Raw genomic sequence first — 25,614 nt, 5'->3', positions numbered from 1 at the left:
CAGATGCCCCAATTAGAAATTAACTTTTGTTGTTCTAATTCATCTTTCAAAGAAACTAATCTACACGCCTTATGAAAACTGACGAATTTTAAATTAAATTAATAAAATGAGTGGAAAGTAATTCCGTTGGTGTTCACTCATTTAATCTATGTGCTCCAGGGAGGAGGAAGAAGAAATAATACCTACTTTTGTCTTAATCTTGAACTAAATTTCTAATTTGAGCATCTTAAATGGATATTCTGAATTTACGTTAGAAAAACTGAAATCACAAGCATTAAGAATCTACAAAGAATAATATAAAGTATTGATAGAATGATGTTAGTTTGACAAATTATATTTCCTTCCTATTATGCCAAAAATAGGTACGAATTCAATGATGAACAGAGAGTAAAAAGAGTGTATGGATGGAGCATGTTCTGAATGTGGACATTGAATTGTCCAGGCACAACAGTACAAACGATGTGATCTGTGTGAAAAACACCGACTGCAAGAGTGAGGGAGTATATGGCTGTTCAGGGAGTGTGCTCGGTAACGTAGTGGTTAACGCATCGGCGCATGGTATGCCGAAGATCCCCGGTTCGAGTTCCGATTTAATCATTCAAATTTTCACTGTGCATTAATTTAAATAACTGTTTATAATGATAAAGATGTCAGAAATGTAGATAGACACTGAAATGATAGGTTGCAGTGTCCAGTGATCATGTTTAAAATTCCCGCTTTTTCCCTACGATTTTTTATTTATTTTATTTTATTTTTTATTTTATTATTATTATTTTTTTTTTTTGATTACATACTGCGAGATTTCTAGCAGAATTAATGATCAAACTTATATCACTCTGTAGGCCATGTTTTTCATATCTCTGATTTATCATTTATGTTCTTATAAGAACAGAGCTTACTTATAAGGTGTATAAATGAAACTGGGCCATACTTTAACAGCATTACATTGAACTTGTGATCGAGATGATACAGTTGACAACTACGTCAATACTACCAAGTTTAGTATTTTGACAGGATAGTCAATATTACCAATTCTTTTTAGTATTTTGACAAGATAATATGGCTCTCTATATACTTACCACAATTGCTAGTACGACTAGTCCTGCAAGTCTTGTATTGTCACTCTATGTGTCCTACTTATCTTTTTCAATTTCTCCATTTGTTCTTAATGCTATTTCCGGGTCGTTCCAGCTTTCGCTAATTTTTTTTGCTTCCAACTTGGATTGCTGTAGCCTGCTTCTCATCCAAAACTTGGACGAGTTCTTTTCCGTTCAAGATCACTGTTTTTCAAGGATCTCTTTCTAGCACGACTGAGTTTTGGAATGCTTGAATCATTCATTTTGTTACATCTGTTTTTCCCCACACTGTCTCTGCTGTTCACTGCTTCGATAATGTCATAGTGCTTTCAAAAAGAGTTCCCTTTGGTTTGGAACCAAACACTCTTGGATAATTCAGAATCCACGCTCAAAACTGCCATTGACATGTAACAGTATCATCCTCTGAACAATATTCTCAAAATTAGTTCTAACGTTGATTATGTCCAACCAGAACATGTCTAAAAGTATATACTTTCCTAGTACATCATTTCATGGTTTCTGTAACTTCAGGTTTCGATCACACATTCTCGTACAACTTTCCCACAGAACCTCGCATTTTATTGATTTTAACAAGAATATCGAAACAAGAACTGAAGTCTATTTCACTACCACTAGATGACCTTACGTGCTCTGGATTTAGATTCACGTAATTCCAGTTTCATAATGAAATGAAATCCTCCCATGCCCCCTGGACACGCTCAATTCCCGCTTTTCCCGTACACTGGACACCCTGTGGTTACCAATAAAAACTATAAATACGTTAAGGCATGCAATTTGTTTTCTTATTAATTTCTACTACTATCTTCTTTATGAATAATATAAAAAGTTTACTTACCAGCTTGGCTCCCTTTTTCCGGCCTAATGGTAAAGCATAATGTGATTCATACCACTGTCTAAATGGAGTCGCATCAACAACAACAATGGCGTTTTTCACTAAGGTCTTTGTTCGCACCAACTCATTATTGGATGCGTTGTAAACTACATCAATGATACGAGTCTTCCTAGCACAACCTATATAAAGAACAAGATTGTAGTATTACATATAAAGTATACTTTATATAGCTTAAAGTATAAGGTGGACCATTTGGTGGTTTCTTTTTAAAGTATAAGTTATATTGAGAGTGACTGGTCATTTGTGTCCAAACAAGTTAAAAGAAACCAAGTATCATATCTTGTGGTATGAAATGAACCAAATTAATCATGGACAACACTGAGAAATATTGTAAACTAATTTCCAGGTGAGCGTTGTGTTGCCAAAACAATGCGAAATTTTTAACGACTGTTCAACCGAAATGATGCGCCTGCTTTAAGTTTGATTGTCGCATTAACCTTAGGAATCCCAAGAGGGAGGAAGGGCTCCTCAAACCAACTTAGTACTTTTATTATTATTATTATTATTTATTTATTTATTTATTATATAGGAGTCGAAGAGTTCTTAAAATTTTGTTGGCTTATAAACATACATACTCTCGTACATAAAATACACAAGACTTTTGTTTTCTGTCCTCGTTGATGTCGAGCTGACAAGTGTATATGAAATGCATTGAAGTTATAATACCTCCATTTTTTTTCTTTCTCAGAGCTGGTAACAGATAGAAATGTGTTGTTTTAAAATACGCCAGCACTCGTTGTCAATGCGTCACAGAGATGTCAAGATCGTGCGGCACATAGCACTAGCGGCAGCGATGAGTGATAACTTTTGATTCTTACGATTCATCACGAGAACAGCGTGTAATCATTCGTTTCTTCCATTTGCTTGGTGTGACAGCTTGAAATTCATCGCCTGTTGAGTCAGACATGTCTGATGTGCCTTCGTGGGTGCGACAGTTAAAATGCAGAAAGTAGTGTGACAAGAAACCAGAATAACCTCGGCCTCGCACACGCCGGTCTGACATGATCGAACGACTGGAGAAAGTTGTTTTGGAGGATCGCCAAATAAGTGTGGAACATATCACCTCCAAAGTTGGCATTTCCGTGGGATGTGTGCACACGGCATGTGCTGCGAGACTGAAATTGTCTTGGTTTCTTGTCACACGACATTCTGCCTTCTTTTAACTGGTGCACCTACGAACACACATCCATGACACTATCGTCACATGTCTCACTCAACTGGTGATGAACTTCGAGTAGTGTCTCACCACACAAATGGAGAAAACGATTGATTACACGCTGCTCTTGCAATGAATCGTAAATATCAAAAACAGTCATCATTCTCATCGATGCCACAGCCGTACGGTGTTGTTATCTCTCACGCATTGGCAACGAGTGGTTGCGCATTTTAAAACAAACAGTATGTTTCTATCTGTTAACAGTACTGAGAAAAAAACGGAAGTGTTATAATTTGAATGTACCTCGTACATACATACATCTGCCGTCAATACAAAACTGATCCCTGATTGGTAGTGCGGTCAAATATAAACTTCATTTAATTCGAAGACATGGGAGATAAAATTACTTCTGATATTCTGCTCAGTTAATAATCTGCTACTTAAATTCCTTATGATCTTCAAATGAAATGGTCCAGGTAGTACTAAGAAAAGGGTGGGTGAGTGGGGCTGAGAGAAGCTCCTCGGACCAACTATCTTACTTTCTGAGCTACTTATGAACTATATATATATATATATATATATATATATATATATATATATATATATATATATATATATATATATATATATATATATATATATATATATATATATATATATCACTATAGAAATTGTCTGAGTAACCGTAACTAACAAAAAACTAAATATTATCAAATGGCTGATATGTTCTTGGAATTTAACCAAATCTACCTTACAGATTCGGGGAGCGTCCCTCCCCTTTGGGATTCCTAGGATTAAGCGATAACAAGATAACCTTTGTGTGCCTCAACGCGAGTACAACTCTACACAGGTCGCTGCAACTGAATATTAGAGCCGCACCAGCCTGAGGCAAATTCTCCACAAAGATCTCGAATTATTCACTTACAAGATCCAACGTCCCCTTCGTTATAGCTTTTCTGTTTGGGCTTTAGATGAGTTTGAAACGAACGTCTAATTAGTTCACAAACTTGACTTGTAGATGAAGCGTCCTTTATCTCGGCGGCTATATTAACAAGCAAAACTGGTGTAGTTGTGGCTCGGAAAAACTACAAGTCATCGTTGAGAAGCAAATGCATTTTCCGTGTGACTACTGCTATTTGTGGAGTGGCGGCAAATGCTACAGAGACATGCTCACCGATTTCTATAATCGTGTGCTTTGGTGATGATGCTTGGTCTCCATGAAGCTGCGATCTTGAGTCATTATTGTTTCTTTTGTATGGCGCCGTTAAAGATCCAGCAGGTATTTAAACACAATAGTGCCTCAAACTACCAAATATGTACTGCAAAAAACTAAACGGCGTGACAAACATCTTGGCATTTGAAGGCGGGGCTCCAAGTTCCCTTTAAATGCTGCTAGCAAATGAGAGGCCAGCGGTATTGCCACGTTTATTTTGTACACATCCAACGTCTATCCTTTGTCACCTGATCGTACTGTAGGTGGTTTTTTTTTTTTAGCCCTAGCCCTAGCCCTAGCCACACCCCTTTACCACTTGGCAACGTCGCGCCAGAGCTTGCGTTTGATTTGTTTAGCTGAAATGCTAAGATGTTTGTCACAAGGTTTAGATTGATACGAGCTACTGCTTGGCGAGCCGACTCAGTAATTTGAAACTACAATCTCTATCTAATCGGAACGTGTGCTCTTTTCAATAAATATTAAATGGGTTTCTTTACCACCATCGTTTTAACCACATGATACAACATATTTTAATAATACATCAACTTAGAACATCTCACTTTTTTTTATTATTTTTTTACAGATATTTTATAGATACAACCTAATTTTTATATCATCTGATTTTGCAGAAATTATTATGACTGATAACTACTCACACAGTACTTACCGTATAAGCTCGAGTAATGTCTATACTTAAAAATTACAAACTGAAATTGTGACACCAAAATACGCGTATGGACTAGACGCAGGTCATTCAAGAAACGCACATTTTTCAAGTCACTGATTTTCGGAATAGATTCAAATATCGAATGTAATACCGATAATTAATTGAATGAAAATCACCCTTCATTAAGACTAAAGATGAATAAGAGCGATGTAAATAACAAGGATAAGAGTACAAATACTAGTGTTGGATTTTCAGGCAGAATTTGTTTAACTTGAGGACTTTTTCCGGGTATGTTTTTTTTTTTTTTCCTCTTACTTTTGCCAAAATTTTTATCTTTAAATTTCGAGTGTGAACATTAAACGAACATATATGGCATAAAAGAACATCTCATTTTAAAGTGATTCCTGAATAACACTACATTTGTAAGCTTTCGACTCATTCCTAAGAGCCTTCCGTGTTCATGGAGGATGAAAATATGAGTAAACAATAGAAACAAGGAAATTTAAAGAGTGGACTCGGAAAATATAGTACACATATATACACACCTTGTCCTGGATAATACGAAATTCAGTCCAATGACAGTGTAGATCGTTGTAGTACAGGGAAGATTACGCTCCATGTTTCTTTTTAAGTGATTACACATGACTGGAGACAATTTTGTGGTAAATGAGAATTCGTAATTGTTATAAAACTACGCGTAAAGCGGGATAAAATTGGTGAATAAAAATTCACTGTAAGAACACTATTTTCCTTGGCAATTACAATTAGTTACCTTTTATTTCACCTTAATTTCCACTCATCAATCATCATGACATGAGCTCATGCATGATTATATTAAACAATATTTGAGTTTTTTTTTTTTTTTTTTATTAAGCATCGTTATTGAATAAAGTAGCATTTAAAGAAAAAAAACAACATTAATTTAAAAAAATTTAATGTTTACAGTTTACTTCTGAAAATAACACGTGAGCATTGTTTCAATGTTTTCTGGAGTTAAATTTGTTCTTTTGTCGCTAAGTATGTCATTGTACGAAAAGAGAACTCTCTCAACATCAACATTCGATATGTATACTTGTCAGACTTTCCAGCGATTTCTGAATGCTCATCTAACATACCACGCAACACTCCTTCCACACTATCCACTTCATCAGCAGATACAGTTTGGAGCTCATTTTGTAACTGCATGTAAAATTTTAAAAATTCATGTCTATTTTCTGAAAAATGGGAATTTTCATTTCACTGCTAGAAAACCTAGCATCAGGTTTTGCAAGTTTGAGCGAGGGAAGAAGAAATAATGATAATGTCTCAAAGATTTTACCTGCTGGATATTTTTTAGCATGTCAGTCAATTTGTTGCTGATGCCACCCAACTTCCTTGAACTTCTTTCCGGCACTCTTCATTCTTTTTAAGTTTCCTTCATAATATAAGTTGTGCCACAAGTTTATATTCAGACATCAGCTCATTTACTTTTGGAATAACTTGGGTCAAAGGAATGTTACAATTTTCGAAGCACTTTAAGTCAGAAGTGAAAGCACAATGTTCTTCAACAAATGTAGCCTCACAATGCACAGACTTGACGCTAACTTCCGACAAATTGTGAAAATAATGAACGCTCTCCACATCACTTTTTACACTTTTGAAATACCCAACCAAACCAAGTACAGCAGGACGTCGATAATCCGAACGTGGTCCCTAGAAGCTTTTTACACTTTTTATCTTAGCGCTAGCGATAAACAAACAATAGGGTTGTCCAACGGCGTTGTGTGAAGTCGATGCTTTTGCAAAAGCTCATTCATATGCAATTGTTGTCATACGTATTTTTATTTTCCCTTAAGTTTTAAGAGAGAGTTACAAGAACAGTGTAATTTAGTGTACCAGCAGGTTCTTTAGAAACATTAAATGTAAGTAGCCTTACGTACGGTATTGTAATTACTGTATAACCAGTGTATACATAAAAGAGCCTAAATATATACTCCATACAGTATATTTAAGCCTAAATGGCATTTTATTGGTCATTTTCGAAAATCCGAACAATTTGAAAATCCGAACTACTGTGGTCCCAATTAGTTCAGATTTTCGACTTCCTACTGCATATAGATTCTGCAATATACACTACAGCAAGAAACCAAGTAATTCAATCGGGTCACGACTGGTAAAGGGAAAAGTTTTGCTTCTTTCTCACCAAGAAAACAGGCAAACTGTGGGAAGGCTGGTACCAGATATCTGGCAGTCCCATATGTCATTGTGGTACACAAATGAACTAGTAGCTTTTACTCACGATTAAGTATGCAGAAGGGAGAAATAATGGTAATGCATAAATCGTAAAATCGTAGAAAAATCGCCACTTTTGCGTAAATTTCGCTAATTCGGAAGAATTTTGCGTTATATCGCCTAACAAATAGTGAAAAAAATATATGTTTTAGGTACACAACATTTTCATATAAAACTGATACATTTCGCGTGTCACCAAGAATTCGTGTATCTACATATGACAGTATATTTTGCCAGTACTCAGTGAAAGTCTACTCACTGTCTCCCGTTACTCATGTTAATCCTTACTTGTTGTGAACTATTTTCGTGTATTTCTGTTCTTTCTTACTCGTTCAATGGACTTTCATTTGAAATCATTTTATTAAAATAATAATCTTCTCAAACTGAACTCTCAAGGTAATTCAAGTCCTTCGATCCCTGCATGAAGTATTTAGTGAGGGCAAACCTCTCTCTCTCTCTCTCTCTCTCTCTCTCTATATATATATATATATATATATATACACACAAGGTGCGGCACGTAAAACCGGCCCGTGAAGTAAACACATAAAATGAAATGTAATGTATTGAATATGATTAACTACAACACATAAATGAAATGTAATGTATTGAATATGACTACTCACCTTCACAGCAGGTGCTGAAAGTGTCCTCCGCCCACTTCAACACACATGTGAGCACGATTGAGGAGATTCATATATACCCTTGTCAGTGCTTGTGTTGTAATGCTATTGGTGACATCCTGGATCCTGGTCTTGAGTTCTTCAATTGTGTGTGGATTTGTTTTGTATACTCTTCCCTTTAACAGTCCCCATAAGTAAAAGTCACACGTGGACAAGTCTGGTGACCGAGGAGGCCACAAGCATTTGCTGATTATCCTCTCTGGTGTAAACATCTCATGCACAAGGGACAATGATGCAGCTGATGTGTGGCATGTTGCACCGTCCTGCTGAAAGTAACATAACTGACGCTCCTCTTCGGTCAAGTGTGTATAAAACTCCTCCAGGATTCCCATATAAACGTCACTGTTCACTGTCGTCTCAAAGAATATGGGCCCAATAACGCGTGTGGCGGAAATGGCACACCAAACACCAATCTTCTTATCATGCAAGGGTACCTGGTGGATTGCGTGTGGATTTTCTGTCGACCAATACAGGTTGTTTTGGGAATTTACGTACCGACAGGTGGAACCACGCCTCGTCACTCATGATGAGCATTAGTGGATCTAAGAAATCACTGGCAACATTGCTCAACAGCCATGAACAGAAACGCACCCTCTTCTGCAGGTCAGGCTCCTTCAGTTCTTGCACAACACTTATCCGGTAAGGTTTTAACTTCAGACCCCTTAAAACACGTCTGCAACTTCTTTCACTCGCATGAACCTGTTGACTCAATCTCCTGGTTGACTGACTTTCGAGGACTTCTTGTCATTATCTCCTCCACCTGCATCTTTAATTCAGGTGTGCAGACAGATGGTCGTCTGTTCCTGGGAGCATTTTGAACCGATCCTGTACGCCGCCATTTTTCAATCAATTCCTGAATGGTGCTTTTTGCTGGCACAGAACGTCCTGGAAATTTCTCCCGAAACAAATTCTTTTTCACAAAAGATCCAGTGAGAATGAACCCTTCAACAATGGCAACACGCTCGGGTATCGAATACGGCATTATCACACACTGACACTCACCCGGCTTAACACAACGAGGCCTTTTTCTCAACTGGTTTCGACAAGTTTCACTGGCTGCGGCTGCACGTGACTGCTGCAGGTCACGTAAGTCGACCCGACCTCGACACGCCATCTCTTGGTAGGAAGGTAGATTATTTAAGTGTTGCCAAAAACACAATATACCAGAATATTACGACGGGCCGGTTTTACGTGCCGCACCCTGTATATATATATATATATATATATATATATATATATATATATATATATTTATATTTATATATATATTACTGTACAAGGTTTTAGTCGGTGAGAGAACGTTAGTTGAGTGATACATGGTCATCCCACTAGGTCCCATTTTTTTAATCCTTGTTTTATACACGTTTTCACTACCTTTCACTATTATGGGTTGGAATCGAACTGCTTCACGACAATGGTGAATACAGTAAAAGAAATGAACGATCCAACCACAAAATCGAACTATGTATATAGCAAACCAAATGCAAGCTTACTAATCTTTCACTAAAATAAACGACTTTTAACCATACTAAAGCAAACGCCAAAAATATAGGCGGGTTGCGACAGCAGTTTACCTAGTCACAGCTCAAAACCTGCGTATTGCCGTAACCAATCTACAACACGCGCGCGAAACATGAAACTCTGACAGTGACTGAGCAAGACAAATGTAAATGTGGCAAGTTTGTAGGTTGCAAGTTGGCTGTTCTCACTCCACCCACTTTTTGTTGCGCGCGCAACCCACCTATATTTTTGGCGTTTGCTTTAGTATGGTTAAAAGTCGTTTATTTTAGTGAAAGATTAGTAAGCTTGCATTTGGTTTGCTATATACATAGTTCGATTTTGTGGTTGGATCGTTCATTTCTTTTACTGTATTCACCAAGATACATCATCTATTTTTAGCTTTTCTAATTTATTAAATGACTGAAATGTTTTCAACTGACCTGTCAATACGCAAAACGGATTGTACAGATTGTGTAATCTCGAACTTTAAAAACCACTACGCTCATTACCTGCACTAATAGTTCTGTTCCTCCGTCCTCCAACCTACCCGTCCCGTACATGCATATTGAAGGTTTACTTTTGAATTACTTTCAGTTTTCGCTTTCTTCTAAGTCATTTCACGACAATTATATATATCTATATATATATATATATATATATATGGTGTGTATGTGTGTAGTTAGAGTGTTCCTTATATACGGTAATTTCGCGTTACGATTATGCACACCCGTGAAATGTATTCTATGTGACCGTAAATACGCATTAGTGAAATAGCAGCTCCCTACGAGAACGTTAACCCGTGCCCACTTGACGACAAGGTCATGACATGATGTTTTCACATTATAATATAATTTAGAATGTCCAACCATGATAACGGAGAAACCAAGATAGAAACGAAACTATGCACGAAGCTACTAGAGAAAGGAGATCACCTGCTTGTGTATTGACTAACATCACCGGACGAACAGAATTTTTAACCCAAGAGAAAAATTGTGGTTTTGTAAATCGAATGACTTAAATGGGATATGATCATTGGAAGGAACAATGAAAATAAAGACAAAAGAGATGGTAAACGCAGATCAGTGTTGCAAACTTTTCAAGAAATAACGTAAAACATGTGTTAAATGCAAACACCGTTGGTGCACTTGGGCAAACGTCACCTTTTACAAGCCATATTTCTGAGCTTTAACAAGATACCTAATATCTCAATCAGTACGTGACTTATCGATCTCACATAACCATGGTACTGCTCCTCATGCTTTACCGCCTTGCATCGTATGTTTTAAACCATACTGCACTAGTGAACTTTCCCAAATTTTTGTACCTTTTCCAAACTCAACATTTATCTTCTTTGGATGGCAACACTGTTCAATGGACAATGGTCTTGGAGCCAGCGTAAACATTTCTTCTCGATATTTAATTTAAGATATACAAAACGTTAGTACCTCATTTCCTGTGTGCCAACAGCGTTTGCATTTAATACATGTTTGACGTTATTTCTCGAAAAGGTTGCAACAATGATCTGCGTTTACCACCTCTTTTGTCCTTATTTTCACGGTTACTTCCAATTATATCCAATTTAGATAATTCGAATTTTTTGTAAATCGAATTTTTGTAACTTAACACGAAGCAACTAGAGAAAGGAAACCTACGTTTTGTAAGGTTGGCAAACACTGTTTATCCGGCGAGTACACATGAAAGCAGCTCTCAATTTCTTCAATCTCATTTCTACAATGTCTACCAAAGTAATAGTTATTAAAGTACATCATACCTACGTGCCTGATAATTTACTTTTTAGCGCTAAAACAAGACAAAATGCGTCAGAATAAACTTACATTCTGAGCCCCAAGAGAAGTTGCCGGTGTCCAGTCGTAGAGCTCTGTACTTCTTATTACCGCCTCGTGTCCTAACTGTATGAATACGTCGAGGGCCAAGCTATGAAAGGAAAAACAAGGTGCGAATATTACATACTAGTAAATACATAGTCGCTCCTCAAATGTCCCCAAATGAAATCAGTACGTTAGAGGTGATATATTTACCCACACAGGCTTTCAGGTGTTAAGAAAAAAATCATCATGCAAACCATATTCAAACCAATCACCATGTATATAAGAACATTCTCCCACTACAAAATGCCACACACCAGTGCAATATAAAATCAAACAAGATCTCAGGTCGTCTTATCATATTTCGCTGAAGCAATACAAACGGCCAAATGGATTTTCTCTGATTAATTTTTCTTCTGGATTCATGATAAATCAGTTATGTAGTAGGGCTTCACAAATTTACAGCAAGATTATACGAAAAATCTTACAAGTGCAGGACGCTTCTGTACAAAACAGTATCAGCAAACATTAAATATATTTAAAAAAAAAAAAAAAAAAATGCACGCTTGACTGATCAGTTCTTGAACCCTGAAGTCCCGATTTGGGAGGTTGGTTATTCAACAGAATTTCCGAGATATAGTCAGTTTTTTCCGTGTTGGCGCTTTATACTTCTTCACTTCAATCTTCAACAGCATAGTATCTTAGTTATAAAAGGAAAAGCTTTGAAATGAAATCTTGGAGTTTTACGTCCGACGGTAATGCCGCTTAAGCTAAAGGGGACGGTGATGATGAGAAATGAATGAAATGGTGGAATGAAGAAAGTGGAAGGAAACGGGAGAGCCCCGAGAAAACCCACGAACACGGTGTTTGTCCACCACAAAGTCCACACGGTGCGAGCTGGGATCGAACCAGGGACCCCAAGCACCGGAGGTGAACGCTCTACCACTGAGCCACCGCTACTGTACAGGACGTACTGTACGTGGAAAAATAAAGGCTCCAAGTTTTTCCAACATTTTTAACATCTTTTCAGTACATACATACACCGTAGTCACAATAATTGTTTTGAACACTATGCGCTATGTATTACAACATATTAGACCGGTTCACCCGCTTTAAACCGCAATTTCATTGTTATTCCGGTTAATACAAACAATCACCTAATCCGAACAGGGTTCGGACCCAATTAGCTCGGATTAGCGGTACTCCAGTGTATTTCAAAGTTATTAGAAATGGTACTGAACATGAACGTGTTAAGCAGTTATCATTAGGCCAAAGTCTCTACGAATTTAAATCTCAGCATTAATAATTTTGTAACACAAGTTAGTTGGTGGGCAACCTATAAAACAAAAAAGGTAAATGTAAAAAAAATACACACGATTTTAACAGTGTACAGCTGAGGCTCATGTGCAACTAATCTACTTCAAGCGCGTAGAGGAGGAGCTTGGAGATCAGCGTTAATAACTCTTACTCATCTCGCTTCTATAAATTGGTTATATTAAATTGAAAACCTATACCGGACACTATAAAATTCACCGGATTATGATCAACTTGTAGATAAAAATGTATGAGTTAGTTATGTATGAGTTCCTTGTGCACAATTAACAATATATGCTAATGTTTCCTTATGGTACTTGTAACATATCAAACTTTTTCTTTTATTTTCTTCATTTTATTATCTGAAAGTCAAATTACCGTCGATTATGATAACTTCAGACTATTAATATTACCTTTCTTTATGTTAACCTCTATGAACCATTGTCGGACGTGCCACAACGTTCAGAAGCTATGCATAAAGCACCATGAATATTTTTAACATGTTCACACACACAGATATTACCTGACCAGAATATTGGTGCGGTTTTTCGCGGAGGGAGCTGGTGTTGTGTTTACATCAGTTTCTTGGTAAGTGCGGTGGGACAAGGGGGCGGAGAGCGTCACTGCAGTGTATCCAATGATTTCTGAAAGTTGCAGTTTACATGTTATAAGTAGTCTAATCTGTTTCGCTTAATAAAAATGCCATAAATTATATAGTTGTTATTGAATATATGAATGGTTATTCCTACAGTAATGCAATGTATTGTGGATAATGACATATGCATGGATTTTTTTTTTTTTTTATTAACGTCCCACGGGGAAATTAACAATTTAAGTACATAGCATGCAAGCTGAGTTTCTACCCTGTATTTAGCAGATTGTATAAAAAATTAATTACGTTTTACTCGATTTCATTATAAAACAAGAGCAACCTGTAAAATGCAGGAATGAGATGTCAATGACAAATATTAATTAAGGGATGATAACTTAGAGACTTGCGCAATACCATGTAATTAAGTTTAAATCAAGTTAAGGCTCGCGATGCTTGTGTTTGTTTGTATGTTAATCGGTTGACAAATAAATTATTTTCTCGAGTTTTAGCCAAAGAAGAATTCTGATACCTTTCCACTCGAGAACTCTGGAAGTCCTCTCCGTTGGTCTATTAGCAAGCGCATGTGCTTTTGTTGTACGTGATTCTGTGTTGAAATCCCAATGAGAGCCCCAAAATTAATTTTACAATCCTTCACTTTCATTAATCATCTGTCTCCTGTAGCATAAAGAGCATAATCATGGGACGTTAAACTAAAAAAATTCATTTCATTTTTTCAATAAATGTGAACCTTTTGAGGGAAAAGGAGCTGAAGAATTTTCTCCATTTTTTTAAAAGGACTACGGGATTGGATAGCTGGCCTTTCGGGATTGACTTGCAAAATCTGATTATAGTGCAACTTTCTTTTAGGATAATTATCGTTATCCAGTCTTTTGGTAAATGTGGAATAAAAGTATTGATAAAACATCAGCTTACGGGTAATGTAAGAGTAAATATCATTGCTTCAACCTTGAACTCCCTCTGAATTTCTTTCACTCTAGGTCTTAGGTGACAAAGAATTAATTCTACTATCTACGCAATATAATTTAGAAATTTGGGATCCTAGTGTTATCTTTGTGTCTGTAATACATAATCGTTTGTCGATTGATTCAGAGGACTGAGTTTAGCCCGTAAGCATAAGTTGCATATATTTCAAACATATCAGATCTACGGTCTTGTTTAAGAAAACCTGCCCCTCCCCTTCTATCTGAAAAGCCCTGTATTGTTGTGCACATATGAAATTCAAAGATAAAGACAATCGTCTTTACACAGCTGTATTTTTATTTCAAATCTAACAATCAGTATTAAAATGTGCTACGTATGGTTGCTTTTATTATTATTATTAAATACTGAGCTTAGGTACCTAATATTGGCACTCATCTTCTTCATGATTTGATGTAAGAAGCGGCCGTGTGATTTAAGGCCGAATGTTTCATCACCGGTATCTTTGAGCAATGAGATAGCAGTGGAAGAGAAACTTCGTTCTTCAAACTTGATACTTTGAAAACCTTATGTAAATGGTTTTGTTATTCAAATACATATCTATTCACTCTAATCAGCTTCAGAAGTAGTATTAATTTTATAATAATAATGCTTGGAAGAGTTACCCTGAAATTGTATTTCTTTTTAAGTAATTCATTTTTTTATTCTAAATTTCACTGGAGGTGTAAGAAACAAATTGTTAGGCACCCTATTTTAAACTTTAATCTCTTCCCTACCGCCCCAATGTAACATTGGGTGCATTTCTTTTTAAATAAAGTTTTCAAAATATGGCAGAAATACTAGATTTTTAAATTACCAAACCTTGCTAAATAATGACAGGTTAAGATATCAGAGAAAGTTATCTTTATACCATCTCAATCAGGGGCGGATCCAAGTTTCTTCGGAGGTTGTTAGGAGCATGGCGGTGAAGGATCATCAGTATCCCTCTGACCGGACTTTTGTAGCACATCCGAAAATGATCTCAATGCAATAGAATTTTGTTACTCAAGACACTGTCAATCGATCGCAGATCACATGGTCCAAATTGGTCGCAATTTCCAAGACGTCTTCTCTCAAAACTACACAACAGAATTTGTTTTAAACAATGAAAGCGCAATTGCCAAAGTAGTATAACTGATTCACAAAGATGAACTATGAGGTTTTGTTAACAGAAGTAGGAATTCCTTACACTCGAATGTTACGAAATTCTTAGTGTTTCTTTGTACAATAGTGAGGTGTGTTTATTCGCAAGTCACTGCCAAATTAATATGGAAGGTGTATTTTCTTCTTTCTCTCCTTATCACTTAAAATGTTCTGGAAACAAATTAACTTCTATAACATTTGAAACTGTTTGTGTCTTAACTTGAACACATGTGTGAAGTAGTGTATTACAAAGAGCACAAAAATAACTGATAGATTAATTACAAGTAATCCGGTTAGAAACACTGTTGTTTGTATTTTAGTTTCAAAACCGGCCGCCCGCACTCATTCGGGGGTCAGGTAATAGCACCCTAAAGTAATTCTTACTGTACCTGCAATGTGTTTGTAAAGGCTAGCAACATTAACAAATTCAAAATTTCCTCAAACACCTCAGAAATGAGCGAATAGTTTTCTGAAGTACATACTTCCACTCTCTCTAAATTACGGAAACGCCGTAAAAAGTATCTGATTAGACAGATTTAACAAATAAATAAATAAAGGGTTCGATTCCCGGCCCAGTCGTTCAATTTTTTCCATTGAATTTCATGTTTAAAACCTTTAAACTACGGAGGTAATTTATTTGACCTTTAAAACTATATTAAAAGCGTTTTCGTAAGGGTTCACAAAAGTCCAATTGTTCACTCCTATTTATCGAAGACACATGAAACAAAAAGTGTTACAAACGTTATTATAGTATCATTTCGAAATGGAGATATCCGTAGTTAAGACAAACAGAGTATTTCGAAAACGAAATATCCCGTAGTTCATAGGTTAAGCAAAAGAATAAAAATGAAACACTGTAATTTAAACTGTCAAAACTGTACGTAGGAATACTTCATCTGCAGAACACATCCTACAATGGTTAGTTTTATTAAACGCACAAAACCCTAGATCATGCAGTTGTCTATCATTTTCCTGGAATAATGTTAGTTTTCAAATACCAAAGATTCATGTAATGTGGATGTTAGTGTTCCCCTTAACACATGCATTTCAAATAAGTAAACCCTAGTTTCATTCTTCTAAATTTTCTTTATGGAACCCCATTTCCAGAAGTTATTTAGAATTCAACCATAAATATTACAGGTTATTTCATAAAAAATCAGTACTCATTTTCATTATTTTATTTTATAGTGCACTTCAGAAGAACAAATTTTAATTCGTACCTTAGTATTTGCAGCGGGTCTTCCGAGCTCGAATTTCCTCTTCTTCCTAATGGGTTTCCTCTTGCCACCGGTGGCCCGGCGTTTATGCCAATGATCTCGGGAAATACCTGTCGAAATCGATCAGCACATTTATTACAAACATATATAAAGGTCATGTTTAAAATGTATTAACACTTTCAATTATATCTATATTGGGACTAATATTAATCACTAATCATATGATAAAAAAATGGTGTATCACCTATGTTCTCAGAAAGGCTGCTTCAGCCGCCTGAAAAGAAAAAATCCTGAAAGTATACTGGTCTTAGAACACTAAATCTGTATTAATAATGTTTATTAATCAAGACGATGTAACTTCAGTGAATATTACAATACATAAGAGCTGGATTAAGCTGAGCCACCCAAAACATGACTGCCCTAGCAGCACAACTTACACATACTATTGAGTAAGCTATTCTACAAATTAAACTATGAAAATAAAAAAAAAAAAATAAATAAATAAAATAAAAAAACTAGGCTTTAAAGTATTAAAATGTTACTAATAATATTTCCCTCACACATTCCTATTTAGTGCGTAGCATTCCTTAGGGTTGGTATGGTGAAAACTATAGTCTCACTGACTCCGGCACGTTCATGCAGAATATTCAGAATACTCAAACCTTGAGATATAATTCATTTTTTGTGACTTTCATTCGTAAAACAAATAATTAACGTTCTTTGAGTTTAAAAAAATATTTTTTCTGTTTATTGTCACTATTATTATTTTGTGACATTTCACTTTCTTCTGTTGGCGGTTTGTGTTGTTTTGATCTTTTATTTGATCGGGAACCCTGATTGAAGTTCGCTTTCTCAGAGGTTTCATTATTAATTTTGGATGTACTACAAATATCAGCCATTGGCAATATCATAACGAGGTGAAACAGCGTCGCTTACATCCCCATTACCGTAATATAAATAAATAAATTGTCCGATATTCTCTTTAGAGAGAAAACCACGAAATCTTGAACAAGTCACTAATTCTTTTTGCTTTGTATTGAACGATTCTTTCCAACTAATACATCTTCACACCTGGATAAGCCTAAGACGTTCTTGCTTACGGTACTTATAATCCCGAAGCGTGCCTAGGAAATTGATTACATAAGAAAAAGAAGTGATTGCATTACTACGCAACACACACAAACACACCTTTCGCTAAATGGTTCGTCATATAGGACGAATATAGAAAGAAAGAAAAAAAAAACTAAAATGTCTATCCCAATCTTGAAACGTAATCACGTTGAATGTAGAATGTTTCAGATAGAAAAACTAGAAACGAATCAGATGAGTTGATCGTTAAGAACTGTACAAAGAGTAATAAATAAATTTACAAAATAGTGATAACACAATACAAACAGTATACAATCAATGATGTCACAATCAATAGTCTCTTGTTTGATGCAGATCGTCGCAACTGTGGTAACAATGACCTGTGCGACCGTGTGCGTTGTGTCGATGTGAGAGTGAATAGAGTAATAGCAGGCTTTCCAATGGTAATGAAAAAAATACAGGAAATCACGCCGAAAAAATATAGGAGGTTTCATGAAGCTGTGAAAAAGGAACATTACAACTATTCAATAGGTAGCAAAGGGGAAAAAAAAGTCACATGGAAATTACACCAATTGTTCTATGAGCGTACATTCTATTCTAAATATAACTAAATACGTAATTATCCCGTTGCAATAATTTTATAAGAGTTTCTTAGTGTTTTCGTACGAAGCTCACTAGTACTAAGCAACGACCGTAAGGAAAGTGTAAAAAGGAGTTGTAAAAGTCAAAAGTCGTAAAAATACATTCAAAATTAATTTTTAAAAAATCACAAAACACATGATACAAAGAGTTGGTTTGTTAAGTATCTGAACACAGAACTTAGTGCATCTACGAGAATATATACAACAGTAAATGTATCAGTTACACTTCCATTTTCTTCAGTGCTTGAATAAGCTTATTCGCCGTCTTTCGTTCCTCTTTGTTCTGCTACTCTTGAATTTTCTGTATCTTTATTTATTTATTTATTTTTTTTGTTGCATTTTGTAAGTGTATGAATATTTTTTTTTTTTTTTTTTGTGCTAACTATATTTTGTTTGGGGTAATTATGTTTAGACAATAAGCAGGAAAGGACGTAACACGGAAGTCTCCATTCAACCACCCTACTGTGGAGACAAAAGGCTCTCCAACCATCCACACTATTTCCTTGTTATTTTCACAAGTGGAAGCAGCAATGCCACAAAAATATAGGAGTTTATAGGAAGACACAAATATATAGGAAAAATAGGAAATAGGAGCATTAGAAAGCCTGTAACAGCTTTTACTGAGTCTCATCGTTGGTGCCTGTCTACCTGAGATAACTGCAAAACAGCGAATTTCTTCAGTGTAGAACGAAGCATGGTATTGAAAATTAGGAGTGCACATCCAATACATGGTAAAACAGGGTCCACTAAACCCAACAGTAGCGGAAAATTATCCGGAGGAATGCTGGGTACTGAAGTGAATAATGCTGTCGCAAAAGAAAACAAAGGCAGTCAAAAAGTAAAGATTACCTAACACACTAATGTCAGTCAAAACAATGAGCCACAAATTTCATTAAACGCGTATTCAATGGTATACTGTTATTGCCCAGCCATTCGTGACAGACCACAATGCTTGCACACGAGGTTCATCGTGCAACGACTACAAAACTCCGAAACTAGAAGGATTAAACGCGTTGGACGAGTAGATCTTTACCTCTTTCCTGCAGTCGATGCATGTTTCTAGTCAAAGTGTATATTATGTTTGCCCGACTATTAAGTATAGTATGGTGTGGTAGTATACGACTATTAAGTATAGTATATGCACATCGTGACATTGCAGCTTCCCCGTCACATTGCACGGTGCAATCACAGCAAAAGCATGTCAAGTAATCTCGACTAGTTATTTATGTCCACCCAATAGTGCAAATGTTATTCTCGGAAGGCAGTGCATATTCCATGGTAATAATTCCTTCATCTGACCACTTGTCTAATCCAAACGTGGTTTGTAAACATGCCAATGAGTTTAGGACCTTTCCTGTAATGTCCAGCCTGGACCTCAATATCAAGCACATCCAAATTTACCTTACTGTTTAATACTATGATAATATGACGTATCACTAATCAGTCACAATGGACTGAAAATTTGACCCTTTTCAACAGGGTTTTACTTCGAAAAAGATCTTAGATAAATATCACATCCAACTGCATCGACAGCTTTCAATAGACGTAAAGATGATATGGGAGCGAGAGAGGAAGGAAAAATTTTCGAGAAAATCACGAAAACTAAAATCTGGAAACAGTAAATCGCTACTAAATATTCTAGACATCCTATGGTCTATTCCCTCAGTTACCTAGAGGTATGCCAAGCCAACGGTGTAGATTCTTATAGCGGACAATACGAATATTGAGCTTTTATATGACAAGCATACTGAATTTCAAGGTTTTATTCAAAGTACATAAAATGAGATCATAGATTTAAAAAAAAATAAATAACAAGGGGAATTTCTTTATCCCTCTTTATACTCCCTAAAAATTAAAAATATATATAGACTTTTGGCAATTTTTCTGTCCCGGATCATGGCAAATTTCAACTTTCCACGTCAACCGGGAATACCAGTTATTTTATGTCAGCTCATGTAATTTTATGTATAGTTAGGACTATTTAATCGTATTTTTCAGTGTAAATACTCCATTTACTGATCTTCATATGGTAATACGAAGACATTGATAGGTTTGTTTCCCACAAGGACCTCAATATAACCATACATACTGCATGTCTCCACGATATTTGAAAGCTATCTTTGTTACAAAAATATCTTCTACGAACTATGAAAGTGAATCACTATTGTGAACATAAATACTAACTATTTTTACAACACGTTACTTCCAATAGTATTTTTTTTTTTAATTATAAATGTACAATAACAGCCACTCGATTCCTTGAACAGTGTAGATTCTGAAACACCGGCAGAGAATAATCATCACTAACTTTGGAAACTAATAAGTATTTCTTCCAAGACGATAGTTTATTACCTTTTTTTTTTTTTTTTTAAATTATCAAACATTCAAAAATATTACTGTACGCAGATGACATAAAACCTTTTAGAAGAGTTAACAATGAATATGATAATTATTACAAAAAACATACAGATACAAAATCATCAACTTCTTTTACAATACGAATCGTTAATAAAAAGATAACTAAATTACAATCAATGCAAATGATCCACTTATGATGGATAGTTTCAAACTTGAGGTTGAATATCTCATTACCCTTATTCGATTTCAATTCGTTTATTTATCGGTATTTATAACTTTTAGAAGTCTTGTTCGGATCCGAACGTAACGTGCTCAGGAATGTACGAAGAATTTGCCAGAGACTAATCTGAAATAATTATCCAAAATTCCTGGCACTTATCCGGTGGAACTGACAAAAACGAAAGAAAGAACTGTCGATGTCTGGCCGAGGATTTCGAAACCATGGCTATTTGAATACCAACTCGGCCACGGCTTTTAAGCAGGGGTGCCAGTAGTAACGTAAAACCGCTCTAGTTCTAATGACAATTATTAACTTAATATTTTACTCCACCGTGATTCAGCAGTAAACACGCATTCGGTGAACACATTTTCAGCGTTCACCCAGCATTGTGAGGCAATTGAAGTTTGCGGAGCTACTAAATTGAGAAGCAGCAACGCCCTAAAAGAAAGAAAGAAAACAGTAGCTGCGATGGTATTAGCTATTATGTGCTGACCATACACACTTCAGTTAAAATGTAGACTGGTCAGCCTAAGCCTTTGGAGTTTCCTGCCATGGAAATTGAATTTTACGTCATTATCATTATAAAAAATCTGTGTATGAGCAGAGAACAAGTCATTAATAAACAAAACAAAAGAAAGAAAAAAAACGTAAAGGAGAAACAATAATAGTTGGTTATCACAGGTTCTCCGCGCTGAGGATTGTTAAATCGAAATATGAGGAAGGAAATTAAATCTCTCAGCTTTGGGGGTCAGATTAGTTAAGAACAACTTACACTTCCGGAGAGGTTGCAAAAAACCATTAACAAATTAATTTCGACTGATATTGTGCAGAAAAAAAATATATATATATATATATATATATATATATATATGAAACAGAAAATTTAGTAGCAACTTAAGATACCGTATGTCGATTTGTACTCCAAGTATCATGGAAACCAATGTAATTCAAACAATTAGAAAAATTAAAGGAAGTAGTAGCAATGGATCTGATAACATTGCGTAAGCCTGAACTAATGATGTTGAAAAAATTATTGAATATTTTTAATATCTCATTAAAAACTGTAGTATAAAAAATCTTGAAATGGAAATATGTTGTGCCGATTTACAAATCAAGTGGTTGTGAAAACATTGAAAACTATAGGCCTAGAAGCCTAGTAAAAAATGTTCCTACAATTTCTGAATTAATTATACATGAACTTTTACATCTTAAATAATGTAAAAAGTATTTTAACTGGTGCACATGGATTCTACAGACAAATGATTTGTAACTATTCTTACTCATTGCATTAAAAAGAAATTTACAGGCTGATGCTACATAAATCGATGTCAAAGGCTTCCGACTTCACCGATCATAAATGAATCTTTAATAAGCTATCAAATATCGGATGCTTATTAGAATACATTTCATGGTATGGAAGATATCTGTCAAATAGAACTTTTATAAGGTAAAAATTGGCATCTAATAAAGGTCAAATAAGGAAGAGAATATTCCAATAGTCTCCCTTAAGATTACTCTAGCAAATATTGTCCAGAAAATGTAGGCATAAGAGTATTAAATTATAGGATAGGAAATCAATCAACGCTAGTTCCGTTAAATTCGAAATCTGAGATACTAAAAAGTGTCACAAAAGGCTTAATTTGAACTTACCGTATTCACATATTTTTAAAATCTTCATAGTTTGTGTCACCTAGATTAATGAATATATTTAAATTTATGACAAAGAAATGTTAAATTTGTTTTATTTATCTCCAGCATTAAAATAAAACTTACCAAGTACAAAATATATATTAATAATACAGGGTGACAATTAATGACCACATTTACACTGCAAGTTTGTTTTACTGCTGCTCAAAGGTTTCGTGCAAGCTTTGGTGTGCGCGTAGTTCTCAGAAATCAACTCTGCGATATGTTACATCTCATAGAAACACAGACACTAATGGATGTTCAATGTACGGATAGATGTAGATCTGACGCAATGAAGAAACCGTTGAAAATGGTGAGAGCTGCAATCACAAACAGCCCAAAGAATCTGCAAGAAGGCTGTCACAAAAACTTGCTGTGAAGAAACTACGCACGGAACTCCATCACTACTTCCAGATTGATTTCAGGAGTGCTCAGTATAAATACAGTGTGAACGTATAACATAAAAACTATAGTGCATAAAACACGAACCAACTTGTCCTATGTGGCACTAAAAAGGATGAATTCTAAGTCAAAGCAGGACCGCAGCAGGGAGACCCGAGCGGTAGAAAGGGGTGTGCGTCCTAGGAAGCATGCGCGTCAACGATGGATATACGCATGAACGAGGATAGTGGAAGAGCACGCACATACAATACTTTTATCATCATTCAAAATTCATTTCAAGTGCTGCACTGATAGTAAATACATATATTCATTCTCACTCCTTCACAAAAAATGTTTTACATCGTATTTTACTATAAATTTTCTACTTGGTAGAACGTCTGCTCGAATGCACCCACAAAAAAATATATAAATTAAAATTACAGCCCCCAAACTATCTCTGCCTCTACGTTTGCCCCGCAAGAAATTAAAGATTGCGACGCCATTGCTTATCAACGGTAACAAACTGTTTGTGAAAAGGTTTAAGCGTGCTACATAAATTAGGCCTACATGTAGTTTCTACAGAGGCTCCGCTAGATTTCAAGTTACTGACAACATAGTCCAGTGGATTTCACTGCTACGATTTGATTCTTGTCAGCTAAAAAGCCAATGTCAAATCAAGCATTTCTTTACAATCACTTGTAAAAAGTTGGAACAAGGAAATTTTTCTAGTGTGGGTGTTTTTCGCGACCTTCCTGTATCTCCGCTTTCTAGATCTCCAATAGCGAATGCAAGGCAAATGACACTTTTAATATCCAAACTTTTTTCCCTACCTCGTTGTCAAATTATCGCACATTGCCCCATTTTGTCATAGGAGTACAAATTAGTTATTTATCAGCCTTTTTTTTGTGTGTGTGTGTGTGTGTGTGTGTGAAGTGGGAGACCAGGATATTTTGCTTAAATCTCGTGCTCTCTTGCTATATTTTCCGTATTTTTTGATGTTTTAGGTGGGTTAGGTTAGTTTGGATTAGGTTAGGACATTTGGATTTGGGGCGCCAGAATTCTTTGCTTAAATTCGTACTTTCTTCCTATATTTTCCGTTTTTGATGGTTTAGGCTAGGCTAGGTTACGTTACGCAAGTACTTAGTAATTACACTCACGTAACATCTCATTTCTCCTATAAACATGGTGATTTTACCTGATTTTGGCTCCCCAATTCCAAAATTATCCCATAATTTGTAATTTATAATTAAAATACATATATGAAACGTGGCAGTTGGCACAAGAATGTAGAATATGAATCTATCAACTTGCTTTTTTAACATGTAAATCAAGCTACCAACAGAAAAGCGTCTAAGAATAAGCTATAGTATAGCGTTAGTAAGCTATATTGTATGCTCTCGGACCAGACTTTCATTTTAGAATTAAAATGCTCTCGGACCCGACTTTCATTTTACAATCAAAGACTTCTATTAGGTTATATCAAACAATACTTTCGACAAAGTGGATACTCTCAAATATCTAGGTTCAATATTAACAGACCAAAACCATGTTCACGAAGAAATTAGTTGTCCACTACAAGAAGGGGATCGAGTTATTATGCAGTTGAAAACCTTGGAGTATATTTAGAAGAAGGGGTCCAGAAGCACGTAAACAACATAAAATTTACAGATGAAATGGATCATGCAAGTACTTAGACGTAATATAAAGTAACCAAATCTAACCTGAACCAACCAAACGAAGCTAATATTAGTAGAAATAAACGATTTTTTTTTTTTTTTTGGAAAATTATGCTGGACCCCTAAACTAACAATATAAACTCACCTAACCTAATGTAAACAGAAATTACCAAAATTGTAACATTTTTTAGAATAAATAGCTGGACCCCCTTGTCGAGGAATTTGATGCTTAAAATATATAATAATCATGCCTGTTGTGCTGTAGGTTTGCGAAACATGGTCGCTTACTCTAGGGAAGAACGCAGACAACGTGTTTGAGAACAAGATTCCAAGACGAATAGTCGGATCCAAAAGAAACGAGAATTCTGATAGCGCAAACTTCATACCGAGGAACTACACAATTTATTTCGTTTACTATAGCAAGGGACAAGGTTCTACAACATAGGTCCCGTTTCGCATTTAGGTGTAATAAAGGCAGAAAACAGCGTGGCCTCCGGGGCTACAACCCGACAATACTATGTGAATTAAATATTAAACTCTGGTACAGAAAAGAAACAACCTAGCTGCTATACTATATGGGGGGGGAACTGTGTTCTAGAACCTTCTCATAGCAAGGTTCTCGAACAGTAGTCCTCAAAGTGAGGTCCGCGGAACCTAGCCAGGGGGGCCTCAACGCCTAAAACTTGAAATTAACTGTAATAAAATGGAACTCACAGCTGATATGCTAGAAGTATTTTTAAGATTAAGAAACTGCAGCTGTGGGCATTACGAGTACAAAACAATAACTATTCATCATTTCCAGCACTTCATTGGTTCTTCAGGTGAAAAACACTGCTAATGCACGAAAACACTTGTAGAACATTTGAGAGCGTTAGGTGCAAGTTTTCGAGAATAGCCTATTTCCCCCTCCCATAACCTGATAATGGTTGGATTGAAAATTCTTTCACTAATGTAGAAATCTATTATTTACAAGGTAAATATATCTAACACAGAACAAGAACAGCTTTTGGAACTACC

At 35.7% G+C, this 25,614-nt stretch overlaps 1 protein-coding gene across 2 annotated transcripts in view; it reads right to left on the bottom strand.

Annotated features, from left to right (window-relative positions):
- RpS8 (ribosomal protein S8) overlaps positions 1-25,614 on the bottom strand; it is a 45,423-nt gene that overhangs the window by 9,724 nt on the left and 10,085 nt on the right. Inside the window, exons 1-4 of one of the 2 annotated variants that reach the window (XM_081769441.1) lie at positions 22,505-22,547; positions 16,550-16,656; positions 11,312-11,411; positions 1,933-2,108 (exon numbers count right to left, since the gene is read on the bottom strand). In XM_081769441.1, coding sequence (XP_081625567.1) covers positions 1,933-2,108; positions 11,312-11,411; positions 16,550-16,656; positions 22,505-22,532 — 411 coding nt within the window. In that variant the 5' untranslated portion in view covers positions 22,533-22,547. Of the gene's footprint in view, positions 1-1,932; positions 2,109-11,311; positions 11,412-16,549; positions 16,657-22,504; positions 22,548-25,614 lie in introns of those variants that run through there. The other variant, XM_081769443.1, reaches the window with a different exon arrangement.

This window comes from Thermobia domestica, chromosome 8 (assembly GCF_964235325.1).
Source record: "Thermobia domestica chromosome 8, izTheDome1.hap1.1, whole genome shotgun sequence".
Classification (NCBI taxonomy): domain Eukaryota; kingdom Metazoa; phylum Arthropoda; class Insecta; order Zygentoma; family Lepismatidae; genus Thermobia; species Thermobia domestica.
The sequence above is the reverse complement of the archived record's forward strand: the minus strand, read 5'-3'. Positions and strand labels throughout refer to the sequence as shown.